This window comes from Cricetulus griseus (assembly GCF_003668045.3).
Source record: "Cricetulus griseus strain 17A/GY chromosome 1 unlocalized genomic scaffold, alternate assembly CriGri-PICRH-1.0 chr1_1, whole genome shotgun sequence".
Classification (NCBI taxonomy): domain Eukaryota; kingdom Metazoa; phylum Chordata; class Mammalia; order Rodentia; family Cricetidae; genus Cricetulus; species Cricetulus griseus.
The window spans coordinates 187,158,337-187,170,979 of NW_023276807.1; the positions used below are offsets into that span (position 1 = coordinate 187,158,337).

General features: G+C 36.2%; 1 protein-coding gene across 3 annotated transcripts in view; it reads right to left on the reverse strand.

Moving 5' to 3' along the window:
• The window catches only part of Parg (poly(ADP-ribose) glycohydrolase), a 102,681-nt gene that overhangs the window by 32,518 nt on the left and 57,520 nt on the right, over positions 1 to 12,643 (reverse strand). For all 3 annotated transcript variants that reach the window (XM_027389496.2, XM_027389495.2, XM_027389497.2), the window contains exons 10-12: positions 11,987 to 12,066; positions 7,941 to 8,001; positions 3,882 to 3,957 (exon numbers count right to left, since the gene is read on the reverse strand). In XM_027389496.2, the coding sequence (XP_027245297.1) occupies positions 3,882 to 3,957; positions 7,941 to 8,001; positions 11,987 to 12,066 (217 nt within the window). The remainder of the gene's footprint in view (positions 1 to 3,881; positions 3,958 to 7,940; positions 8,002 to 11,986; positions 12,067 to 12,643) is intronic.

Here is a 12,643-nt window from a genome sequence, read left to right on the forward strand (position 1 = left end):
ATGGTGTCAAAAACATCTACAGACATTACAAAGAAACACATATTCTATGAGATCAAATCTTTTTCTTTCTTGTGAAAACCAGTCCCCAGATCTTTCTAAGGAGTGATTATAGTTGCTTACATTCCTTCCATCCCAGGACAGCTAACACCTCTGCATATTTCTTTGAGTCCTAAAACTTCCCAAGGAACCTGGAAATTGAGCTTTTAGATAAAATAGCAAATAAAAACCTTATCTGTGTCTTTCTAGTCATAAGTCAAGATTAGTCTTGCTCTGAGATTTCAAGGTCATTTCCCTACATCTACTATTCAACCCCCTTTGTGTACTTTAAGTGACTTTCAATCAAACCTTTAGTAGTTTTTCAGTAGTTCTTTTTCTTCTACAGAAGAATAAAGGGATACAAATTTTGTTCCAAATTAAACCCCAACTCCCAACATGCTTGACTATTGCCAACTATTTTTATTTTTATTTTTTTTTGTTTTTCAAGACAGGGTTTCTCTGTGACTTTGGAGGCTGTCCTGGAATGTAGACTAGGCTGGTCTCGAACTCAGAGATCCGCCTGCCTCTGCCTCCCAAAGGTTGGGATTAAAGGCATGCGCCACCATTGACTGGCTACCAACTATTTTTAAATATACCCAAATGTAGGGACAAATACAAACCAAGTATAAAAAAAAGATTTAACCCCATTAATATTTGTATTTTAGTCTGTAAGTCTACATCGGCATTTTTGTTCCCGTTTCAGGGTGTGGGCAAATGCTCTATGCAGTGAGAACCTGATTCCCTACTATAGAGCCACTATCCTCAAAGGCACACAAAGTTAACCTGCCATATTACTTCAGTTTTAGAAAGCGATTATTTATTTAATTAGATTGTTTAGACTATTCTAAAAAGTTAGATTACACAGATGTACACAAGTGGACTATATAAAAATATCAAACACACACGTAAAACAATTTATTATAAATTGTAAGAAGTTTTTTCAATTATAAAATGTAAGATCTCTCAAAAACTTGTTCATATTTTCGAAAGCAGTGGAATGAAAATAGGAAGCAAATTTTATAGAAGAGTAGGCAAGAATACAAAATGTGAAAAGACAGAAATTAATAATTCTTAGAAAACACTGAAACATACTATTGACAAATTATTGAAATGAATATATAGAAAACCATATATTTGGGTTTGTGCTCCAGAGTACTATTGCGATTAAAAATCCAGAATAATTATTTCTCATATATATCAATAATGGAATGAGTAAAAGCTGAGCACAGAGGACAGTGTATCTCTTCAAAAGGAGGCAGCATTTGATCCTGCGTTGGCTAGCAGGATGAGGGGAAACACAAAACCATGTGAACAACTGCTGAAGAAGATTATAAACAGTGTCTCACTATTCCTGCAATGTAGAGGACATCACATAGGGGGGTTACAGATGATGACAAGGTGGTCTGGGGTATAGAGAAGTTTTTACTCAAATCTTGAAGTTCTGGGAATGATTTATTTAGCAACTTGGACCAGTGTTTTATTAAGATAACTCACTGAAAAGAGTAAAATTAATAGCAAAGAGGTTAGCTAAATAACTACTGAACAACTGGTAGGCCTCAAGTAGGGCTGTGGTACAGTATTAAGAAAAAGATGAGACCTAGAAATTCCAGAAATGAATGACAGCATTTGAGAAATGAAAAACTACATGCTCATCATTTAAATGTTTGTATGAATACAAATAGGGTTTGAGATCAACATAACTTGATTTTTACTGTAATCAGGTACATAACTGAAATAAAAAGATATGATTTATCAAGCTTATATACTACTTCATAATGCATATGAAAAACACACCACATATTAATGTTCATTCTTCGATAAAAGACCCTTGACAGTCATTACTTGAAGGATGGACACAGAAATATACTGTGAAAGCAAGAGCTTAGAAAAGAAAAAGAAACTCAAAGCTTCTAGTACTTAAAAAGTTCTTATTTATAAAGGGCCCCCTGTAATGGGTAGGAAACCTGCTCTAGTATACAAATACTTGCACATGAGTGTCGTTTTACTTTCAGCCGGTCATTTTCCAAGTCTCTTACTTTAAAGGTAAGATTACTGCATTGTGACTTGATGAAAAGAGAGGAATGATAACACTCCTTACGGAGGTTTTGTTGTTGCCATTCAATATAATATAATTTATTCACTACATAATGAGCTTTTGAAGCACTGCAATACAATAGTCCCTGACCTCCTGGGGAGATGTAGAATGGATAGAAAGAGCAATTAATAGTGCTAGAAGCCTTTATGGTAGTCTTTTAACTTACCAAGGCACCATATTTCATATATAATATATTGCAGGCAAGTGGAGAGAATCTCAACCCTGACTGTTGGTAAATGATTCCTTGTTGAATTGTTCTGTAATGAGAGGTCAGCATTCCTGTGGTGCTAACTAGCAATAGCTTTGCTTAGTTCTTAGGTACATTATGACTCCCTCATTTTATCCAAGATTCTAATGCAAGAAAGAACTACATAAAGAAAGAAATGCAACAGAAAGTGATATTCATTTGGAACAATTTTTAAGCACACTGAAAATTATTGTTTAAGTAGAAGAAAAATTATGAGATTAATTCAATTTTTTTCAAATATAAAGAATAGACAAATTACTAATTTAGTTATTTTAAGTGTTTTTGTTTGCAAGTTCAAGCAATCACTGGGAGAAGGTGATTTGAGGTAGAAGTGTGTGTGTGTGTATGAGAGAGAGAGAGAGAGAGAGAGAGAGAGAGAGGGAGGGAGCGAGGGAGGGAGGGAGGGAGGGAGAGAGAGAGAGAGAGAGAGAGCGCAAGAGAGAGAGAGAGCGCGCATTCATGCATGCGTGAGTGCACGTTGAAATAGGGCTCTGCTACAGCTCAGGCAGACCTTGAACATGATGCTTTGAACTTGCAGCAATCCTCCTGAATGCTGGGATTACAGGATGTGCTACTACAACCACCTAGAAAGTAATTTAAAACAAAACATAACTGGACAATATGGAACATGCCTATAGCCCAAAAGGCAGAGGCAGGTGGATCATAAGGCTGAGAGCACCTTGGATTATGGAATGAATCTAAGATCAGCCTGAGCAACACACTGAGAAGCTGTCTTGCAGAACCCAAAACAAACAGAAAACAGAGCATGCTTCTTTTCAAATTTTATTTATAAATAATGTCTATATGAAGAACTGTTCTAGAAAGAATAAGATTCTTCAGCTACTTTGGAACTTATGTTGTTGACCTCATTCATTAAGCTCCTGCCTCAGACTCTCAAATGTTAGGATTTTGAGCATGTGACACTGTGCCTAGCTTCTTAATCACTATTTTTCTCAGATTTTGGAAAAAAGTAATGATAGCAATAACTTTATAGCAAGGACTAAGGAATAGACAGGACTACCTGCTTTTCAACAGAGAAGAGACAGTACAAATAGCTACATCATGTGCTTTGAGAATGTTCTATATGGGAAAGAAGTATGTTTTATCAATCAGTCTTAGATGTCTGTCTCCTACAACCAAACAAGGCTTCTAGTGGCATAAAAACATCTCAAACTAGTCATGATTTTGGGCAAAAACAAGCCTTTAAAGAAAAAGAACAAAATTTTCTGATGACAGCTTGTCAAGACTATACCCCAGGAACTTCATCCTCTGTCAATCCACAATCAGTGTCTGAACCAAGAGGACTGATGTCCAGATCTTGAGATTTTCTGTCAAAAGCTTTTATAATAGGCACGTGAGCATACATGGGCAAACAGCAGCTGCCGAAGTGATCTGCTCTGTATTTTTCTCCATTTAGGAGACAAGTTTTCAAATTTCCTTTTCTATCAGAAACCTGGCAAGAGGAAAGTCATAAATATACATATACTTCTTCTATTTACCTACCTGTAGCATACCTCGGCCATTGCCTTCTATGGTACCCTCGTAAGTGACATGTAATCGTGTCAGGGGTTTTTCACATCTACAATGTAGAAGATATTTTCTTAGATAAGTAATTCACAACACACAAATCTGAAAATACAAATGACTACGAAGAAGCAAACAAGCAAATGAAACCATTCCGAATCTCAAGAGCCAGAAATGAATGTTAACAAATATGATCTTTATCCTCCCAATTTTTTCTCACTCAAATATGCATATTTGTTTTAAAATGAGACAGAACATTATTTTCCTCTACATGAAATTAGTAGTTAAAAAATTTCTTAAAACACAAAAAATGAAGATATATGAAATTTTATTATCACACTAGAGTTTGCAACTGCCTGGTTCTTAGATGGGCCCTACTTTCATTAGTTTGACAACTAGTGCTAGTGGTATTCTGACCTATGGAATTTTTATATTAACATTGTTGACAGATAAACCTAGCATTTGTAAAGTACTAAGGAGGCACGATTATTTTCATTTTCATAAACTATGGTTACTGAGACACTGGCCTGTGTTACAACAGGTTGATAATTTCATTGCATTAACAACATTTGAAGATGTTATTCTTAGTAGATTCACTTCCCCCAATTGCTTATTGAACAAAAAAATCTATATTAGGATATAATGGATATGTTTTATTTGTACTTATAATTTACATTAATTTATAATAATATAGATGCTAATTTAAATAGTACTCTTACAATGTTTTTGGAGTCAGTGGTGAATAAGCACACAAATGAAATACACATACACACACACACAATTTAGAAGTGCTATTTATTTACTAATATCCTAATTTTATGAGCCCACAAACATTTGTGGCAAAACTCTAGCCTAACTGACAGATAAGCTTAATTAAGTTCATTTAATGCAACTTCTAGTCTAAGAACTTTATTTGGATTAACTCATTTAATTATCAGAAGAACCCCCACTTTACAAATGGAAAAGAAAATACAGAAAGCATTTAATTGATTTACTCAAGCTAGAAAATAAAAAGCAGTGAGATTTGAACCCAAGCAGACTCTCATTAGTTGAAACTCTTAACAGTATGTCATGCTTTTAGAAAAGATTATAATCTTTTGAGGAAAGTCTATAGGTTTGATTTTGTATTTTTGTTTATTTATCTTGTGTGCATATGTGTATTCGTGAATGGGTACCTGAGCCTCAATACTTGTGTACAGGTCAGAGAACAACTTTGTGGGAGCTGGTTCTCTCCTTCACTCATGTCAGTTCTGGGAGTGGAACTCAATTAAATTGTTTTTAACTTCCTTTTCATGGGCCTAGTTTCCTAGTCATTTTTATTCTGAGAGAGACTGACTATGAGGATACAACTGAAAGACAAAGAGGAACAATCCAGAAATCTGACTGTCAACTGGGATTTTTTTGGCTAGCAATATTTCTCTAAAAGTGAAGTTGGTAACCATGTACACTGGTTCTCATTGTAACTAGGGAATGGATACAAACTTGGTATGACTTGTCTGATAAATCCTTTAACCTCCTAGTAGCTCTCCACTTTCAGTCTCTGCAAATACTCTGTATTCTTGCCCCAAGAATCAAAGATATAAACTATGTGATTAACTAAGCCTCACTAAAGTACCTGCTAGTAGTCAAAGGGCTACCTGGACTATGCCAGATAAACAGACTTCAGGAAAGCCTCTGACTCCATGACACCCATGCAGTCCCTACTCTTCACAGTACCTGCAATCCTTATCTCTCCTTCATCATTTTATTTATTTATTGTTTTTTTGAGAAGCATTTCACTGTGTAACAGCCTTGGCTGTCTTCGAATTAGTTCTGTAGACCAGGTTGGCCTTGAACTCCCAGAAATCCACCTGTCTCTGCCTCCCCAGTGCTGGGATTAAAGGCATGTGCCACCATGCCAGGCCATCCTGCCAACCTCCCTCCTCAAATGCATGCATTTTCCTAGTCCTATGGAGCCTGGGAGACTGATTTTAATTACATTTCCTAGCTCACTCATGAAGCAGCTGAAACAAACAAGATACCAATAAAGTAAAATTAAGTTAGAAAAAAAGTACTAAGTTAGGCTCTGCCTATCAGAGTTAAAAGGACAATCAGTCTCACATAGGGATAGTTACTGTGTTCCTTTCACAATGCAGCCATGCCAGTGTCTACACTTCTACCTGTCTGTGGCAATGCTGGGTACTCTTTACACTAGTGACAGCCTAGTGAGCACTGCGAAGGATCAAGAAAAAACTGATACCAAAGTGACATGAATAAAACACTGTATTCCTCAATTCCTGTGTCTCAGCATAGCAGAAGACAAAGGAAAAAGATGCTCTCAACTCTAGTTTGGACAGGTGACACAGTAGAATGTAGTTCTAGGCAACACATTTTAAGAGAAACAAATGAAATCAAGGTATGTCAAAGGCAAGTGTTATGATCCCAAAATAAGTTAGTATATACTTGTGTCAATGCTAGAAATAGAGGTCAAGAAAGCAATTTTAAGGTATGAAAAAAGGACAAACGTTGAAGAACTTTACAAATCATATTTACTAATTGTAGTGTCGGGAAAAAATAACCAAGAATGGGGGAATGGACTTAAAGAAGACAGGTGATTTTGGTGAAATACAATGTTAGGTATTAAGTAGCTAACGATGAAATGGATTGTATTAAAACAAGGAATTTCCCATCAAAGAGGCTGTCTGGTCTCCATCTATTGAAGGGATGGCAGAGTCACTGGCATTCTAGTGGGCTTCCTAGACCACTTTTATCTCTAACTGCCATGGCTCTAAGTACACTTGCTTCCTGGCTCATGCCATCTCCATGTTCATGTTGCTTTTTTCTATCCACTTCTCTCTATTAAGAATCATTTCACTGGGTGGTGGTGGTGCACGCCTTTAATCCCAGCACTCTGGAAGCAGAGTCAGGCAGATCTCTGTGAGTTTGAGGCCAGCCTGGTCTACAGAGTGAGCTCCAGGACAGCCAGGGCTACACAGAGAAACCCTGTCTCAAAAAACAAAATAAAAAGTCATTTCAATAAAATATTCAGCCTGTTCTTTCACAAATAAACATCTGTGAGGACCAAAGCTTCACCTACACAGACAGGTCCCTTCAAGTTAACTACCTTCAGAGTTACTCTCCTTCTTCACCAATTCTGAACAAAATTGCAAACTATGAAAACAATCAGGAATGAGAGACATTTCTTAACATGAAACATATACTGAAAACACATTATCTTATCTTTCTCTGTATTTAAAAAGTTGGCCCATATTTCTTTAAGCATTGGGAATTTGCTCTTGATTAGAAAACATATTAACTATTTCAGAGTAGTAAATAAAGATCTTACAAATGTGGATTAACTCAGACTGGCTATTACTGTCCTCAGCATTTCTAGATAAAACATGAAAAAAAAAAAAACCTTTATTAAGTAGGGAATCTACAAAGTCTTTCAATTGTACACATGGAAAAAAAAAATCAAACCTCAAAGTTCCTGACCTTCCAATTCTAAAACACAGTAAATGAGATGTTTCTCTGCGCTGTCCTCTAGGAGGAAAATCCATCACAATATAAACATTGACTGCAAAAGAGTATCAGGCAGAACACAGATGTTTCATCAGTAGCAGCATCTTTATATAGAAAAACTCTCAATTCTAAACAAAATGTGCTTCAGAAGTCTAAATGAAGTCAAAAGATGAGAATTTTATCTAAAAGACACATTCTAACATTAAGAAGCAAAGATCAGCCATTCATGGGCAGAAACTCCTTGGATGCAGGACAACTAAAGGTTGAAACCCATCTTTCCAAGAGCCGTAAAAGAGAATCCTCTCATCATCAAACAGACCCTGTAATTCTAAGATTGATGAAGTTTTTTTTTTTTTTTTTTTTTTTTTTTTTTCTTTTTATAGAGTTTCTCTGTAACAGCTCTGGTTGTCCTGGAACTCGCTTTGTAGACCAGGCTGGGCTCGAACTCACAGAGATCCACCTGCCTCTGCCTTCTGAGTGCTGGGATTAAAGGAATGTGCCACCACCACCCAGCTTGATGGTTATTTTTATTATTACCTTTCCCATTCTGGAAAATCTTCAAGACTCTGTCTTGTAAATGTCACCAATCCAGTAGGTTCTACAAAAGTCATAAAAGAAAACAAACACATACATTATTAATTTTTAATTTATATATACTTAACAAAAGAATCTGACAAACAGCACCTAAAAAATAATTAGAACCAGGCATAGTGGTATATGTTTGAGATCACAGCACTTGGGGGTAGAAATAGGAGGATCAAAAGTTAAATTCATTTTTAGACGATATTCATTCTATGACATACTGAACCTGCAGACAGTGATTTCTTGGCTACAGAGGTCAAAATAATGACTAAAAATGCTACCTTCTTAACAGTAGCCTCTCCTTCAATAAAACAATAATCCCTCACTAAAGAAAACTGCAAATAACAATACAATAGTATGATTTGAGGACTGGTACTTTTTGATGATGCTTTAAAACTGAAAAGTAAGAATTTAAGGAAAAAGTCAATCTGCTTTTAATGAAACAATAGACTTAAAATGATCAAAATTAAATATTATAAACATAGTCAATAATTTTGAAGAAAAAATTTTTTGGTTAGATTTCCTGTTTATTTTTGTTTTGTTTTTCAGTCAAAAACAAAATATAAGTCAGCTGGTCAGAAGTAATTTGCCTGCTTCTGACCAAGAACAAGCTAAAAAGGCTGCTGCTATGTCCGCTGTCATCTGGAGCAAAAGGCTCTTAAGCATAAGAAAGAGATGTCAGACACAATTAGTGGTAATGGTGTTGAGTCCAGTGAGAGCTCAGCAATAATCTCATTCTTTCATTCTGTGGATAGTTCTGCCTTCTTTACTCCCAGTAACACATACAACAACTCACATATTATATCGGGCAGCAGTATTAGAACCAGGACTTGTTAATATAGATATTAAAATAGCCTTTAAATTATTTAAGACAAATGACATCATAATTAAAACTCACAAGAAATCAATCCAAACACAGGAGAAGCAATGTATATATGTGTATATATATAAAACCAATGTCTAAATTATCATTCAATTACTCAGCAGAGAAATGAGGTCATTAAATGCCATTCACACATAAGAGAGACTAAGGGAAACTGAGGGCAAGGCAAGAGGAGAAGAGAAGAGGGAGAATGATATGGCTATTCAGATAGAAACAGTAACAAAACATCTTGAAAGCATGTCTAAGTCATCAAGTTTTAAATATTTAACTTCTAATACCTTTATTTCTGAAGTTATATAAAATAATTTAATTCGGAAAACTATTACATCTTATAGTCCTGAAGTCCTCATCACGAATATTAAATACATATGTTTAACAAAACTGAGAAGTAGGTCCTACTAGAGTTATATTTTATCTATTCTAAAGCTATGTTTTGGTTTCATTTCTTTCATATATTAAGTTTCTGAAACTAGCGTACTATTTTACAGTGGAGCTACTGAGGCATGGGTCTGGATTAAAATAAAACTTTCCCCCAAAAGATTGGCATCTCCCTTAATAGTCAACTTGAGGCATCACTGACTTGAAATTGGATCCAATCTTGTTGCGGGCCTTTGCAGACCACACTGGTGGTAGGATTGCAGGCCTGGTACTTGAAGCTTATGGTTCAAATTCTCAGAGCTTCTCCTTCTCCTCTATCCAGAGTCACAGTTGAGATGTAAGTTTCTATTGTATCCTTTCTGCACAGCCAGGTTGATTCTTTTTTCTCTGCGACTAAGACCACAGATGTCTGGTGTGCCAGTTTTGAGTGGCACCTCACCTCTAACAGTCCCCCATTTCCGAGTGTCTTCTTCTTAGAGACATACAGTGTGATGGAACTTTCTACCATCTACGGTATCTTGGAGTTTAATGCAATACAGTATTTTAAACCGATTTCTGAAGCTTCTATACAGAAGACTCCAGAAATTCTACTAAAAGTCTTCCATTCCCCTTCATATTATTTCCTTCACCAGAGTGAAGCCCCAGAGGAACACTGTGATGTATTTCTACAGAGAAGTAAATTACTATGCAGAGTGGGGGAGGGGCAGGAAAGAAGCAACTTTTATTTATATAAGTTTATTTATATATAATCTCTTCAATCTAAGTTCCAAAGCTAATGAAGGTTTATACATTTCTAGTTAAACAAAAGCTTTTATTTTTTCCCTCAAAGTAAATAAATTATTAAAACTCAGAAAAGCAAATTAGCTTTTTAGAAAAGAATTATATGATTTAACCCTCAGAAGAGAAAAGTCAACTTTCAGTATCTTATTTATTTCTAAAACATGTTAGTAAAAATAATTAGTAGCTTGATACTACATTGCATTATGTAATTGTAATTCTAGTACTTAAAGGTGGGGATAGGAGGACTCTGAATTTAAGGTCAGCCTGTACCATACAATAAGACCCTACCTCAAAGGAATAATATTTCTCTCTCTCTCTCTCTCTCTCTCTCTCTCTCTCTCTCTCTCTCTCTCTCTCTCTCTCTCTCTCTCTGTGTGTGTGTGTGTGTGTGTGTGTGTGTGTGTGTGTGTGTGTGCATGCACAAGTTTGTATGTGTGTATGTATGTAAGTCAGAAAACGTTAGGGTATTCCTCAGGCACTGCCAATTTCCATTCATTCATTCATTCATTCACCCATTTATTTATTTATTTAAATAGACAGGGTCTCTCACTGGCCTAGTAGGCTAGGTTGGTAGCTTGTCAAGTAGTTAGGCTGGCTGGCCAGAGAACACAGGGAAAAGCCCATCTCTTGTGTGTTCCAACGCAGAGATTACAAGTGCCCACCATCACGGCAGGTGGCTTTTTTCACATGGGTACTAGGGAGTCAACCTATAAGGTCCTTGTCAGCACAAAGGTCACAATTTTAACAAATCATTATGAATTCTAATTTAATTGTGTTTCTTATAAGCCTGAACAACCCTGCATCTTTCTTAACATTTCTTTCAGTATAGGGTACAAAACTAAATTAAATAAGCTATAAATACTATTTTATATGGTTTTCCCATAAATATCAAAATCTTCTTCACCAGACTTCTAAAAATCTGACCAACATCTAACAACATTGTATTTAAAGGGGTAAATGACCTTAGAATGATTTCAAGATCTGATTTAAGACATTCTTCCAAGCTGGAGACTAGAAAGGAAGAAAGTTCCTTTCACTTGACCATGCTAGACCTGAGTTTCTCAGCAAGTCTTCTGACTTTCTTATACCTTGTAGGAAAGTATATCTACTGGTAACAGTTAGTATAGGAAGTGTGTATCTTCTTGTTCAATATCTGCAACTACCCTAGAGGTAAATATAATTATACTTCTATCTCACAGATGAGAATCTGCTTTGGGGAAAGAAAGATAGTCAGGTCTCACTGAGGAAGAAAGACATGTATACACTGAGTGCAAATCAGTCTCGAGATCCACTATGGTGTCTGCTTCAGTTCTTGCTGAATTCCTGCCTTGATTTCCCTTAGTGATGAACTGTGATCTGAAAGTGTAAGCTAAAATAAATCTACCCCATAAGCTGCTTTTTATCATTGTGTTTAACATAGGTACAAACTAGGACAGTGGGGCAGGAAAGAGGAATGAGGAAAAATGAATGATTTTACCTATAAAAAGTAAGCTAGCTAATGCGTCTTTCAATGAAAATATTTTCTGGGCACTGCACTTTCTCCCCCCCCCTTTTTTTTTGTTTTTCGAGACAGGGTTTCTCTGGTACTTTGAAGCCTGTCCTGGCACTCACTCAGTAGACCAGGCTGGCCTTGAACTCACCGAGATCCTCCTGTCTCTGCCTCCCGAGTGCTAGGATTAAAGGTGTGTGCCACCACTGGCCAGCCTGCACTTTTTTCTTTTGAAAGTCATTTTGAGTCACAACAACCCTTGGGTATGTATTTCAAAGTATTTCAGATATTACAGCACACATTTATGTTTATACATAAGCAGTATAAAATTTAGGGTATCATATTAAATCATTATTGTTTAAATGTTTTTGAACAAGCAAGTATACTTCAAAATACAAATATTTCTGATTATTTGGTTTTAATTTTCCCAATCAGCAAGGGAAATTACAGTTATGAATGAAAGGAATTTACTTTTCTCTGTGACTCTTCGGAAGTAGCAAAAGAGTGTTTTCAGTTTCTCTGGTTTCCTTGATGAACGTCCTTCAAACAACCTGAAAGAGGCCAAAAGTTAAAGGGTTTGTAATTCATAAGCACCAAATCTCGATTTTTAATCAAATACTAAAAAAAATTCTTCCAGAGTGAGTCCTGGGACTTCGGAGAGCCACACAACTGATGTGGATTCAAAGAGAATTTAGAGAGGATTCAATCTGCATGTAACCAGGCTCCTGCAAAGCCAACTGAGTCAGCCGTGGTACTCTTCCGGCACCTATCCCTCCAGCCCAAACAAGGCACTGTCTTGTACCCAGTGTCAATCAGGGCCAGACAGCTAATGTCTTCATGGCAAACACTATTTTTCATGTATAATATTATTAAGTAGCTATGTACCTAAACAAATGATATCTCAGAAAAATCCTCACCCTGAGTATTTGTAATGAAGTAAGAGAAACAGGAGAGTCAAGACACAGACAGCTATGACAAGACACTGGGACTGGATGTTTTTGTCTTCCTAATATTCCTGTGTTGAATACAAAATCCCCAACACGGTTCTATTTGGGGACAAGGCCTGAGGCTGAGGAAAAGGCTAACTGAGGTCAGATGAGAAGGTCTAAGTCCTATAGGGTTAGGTTT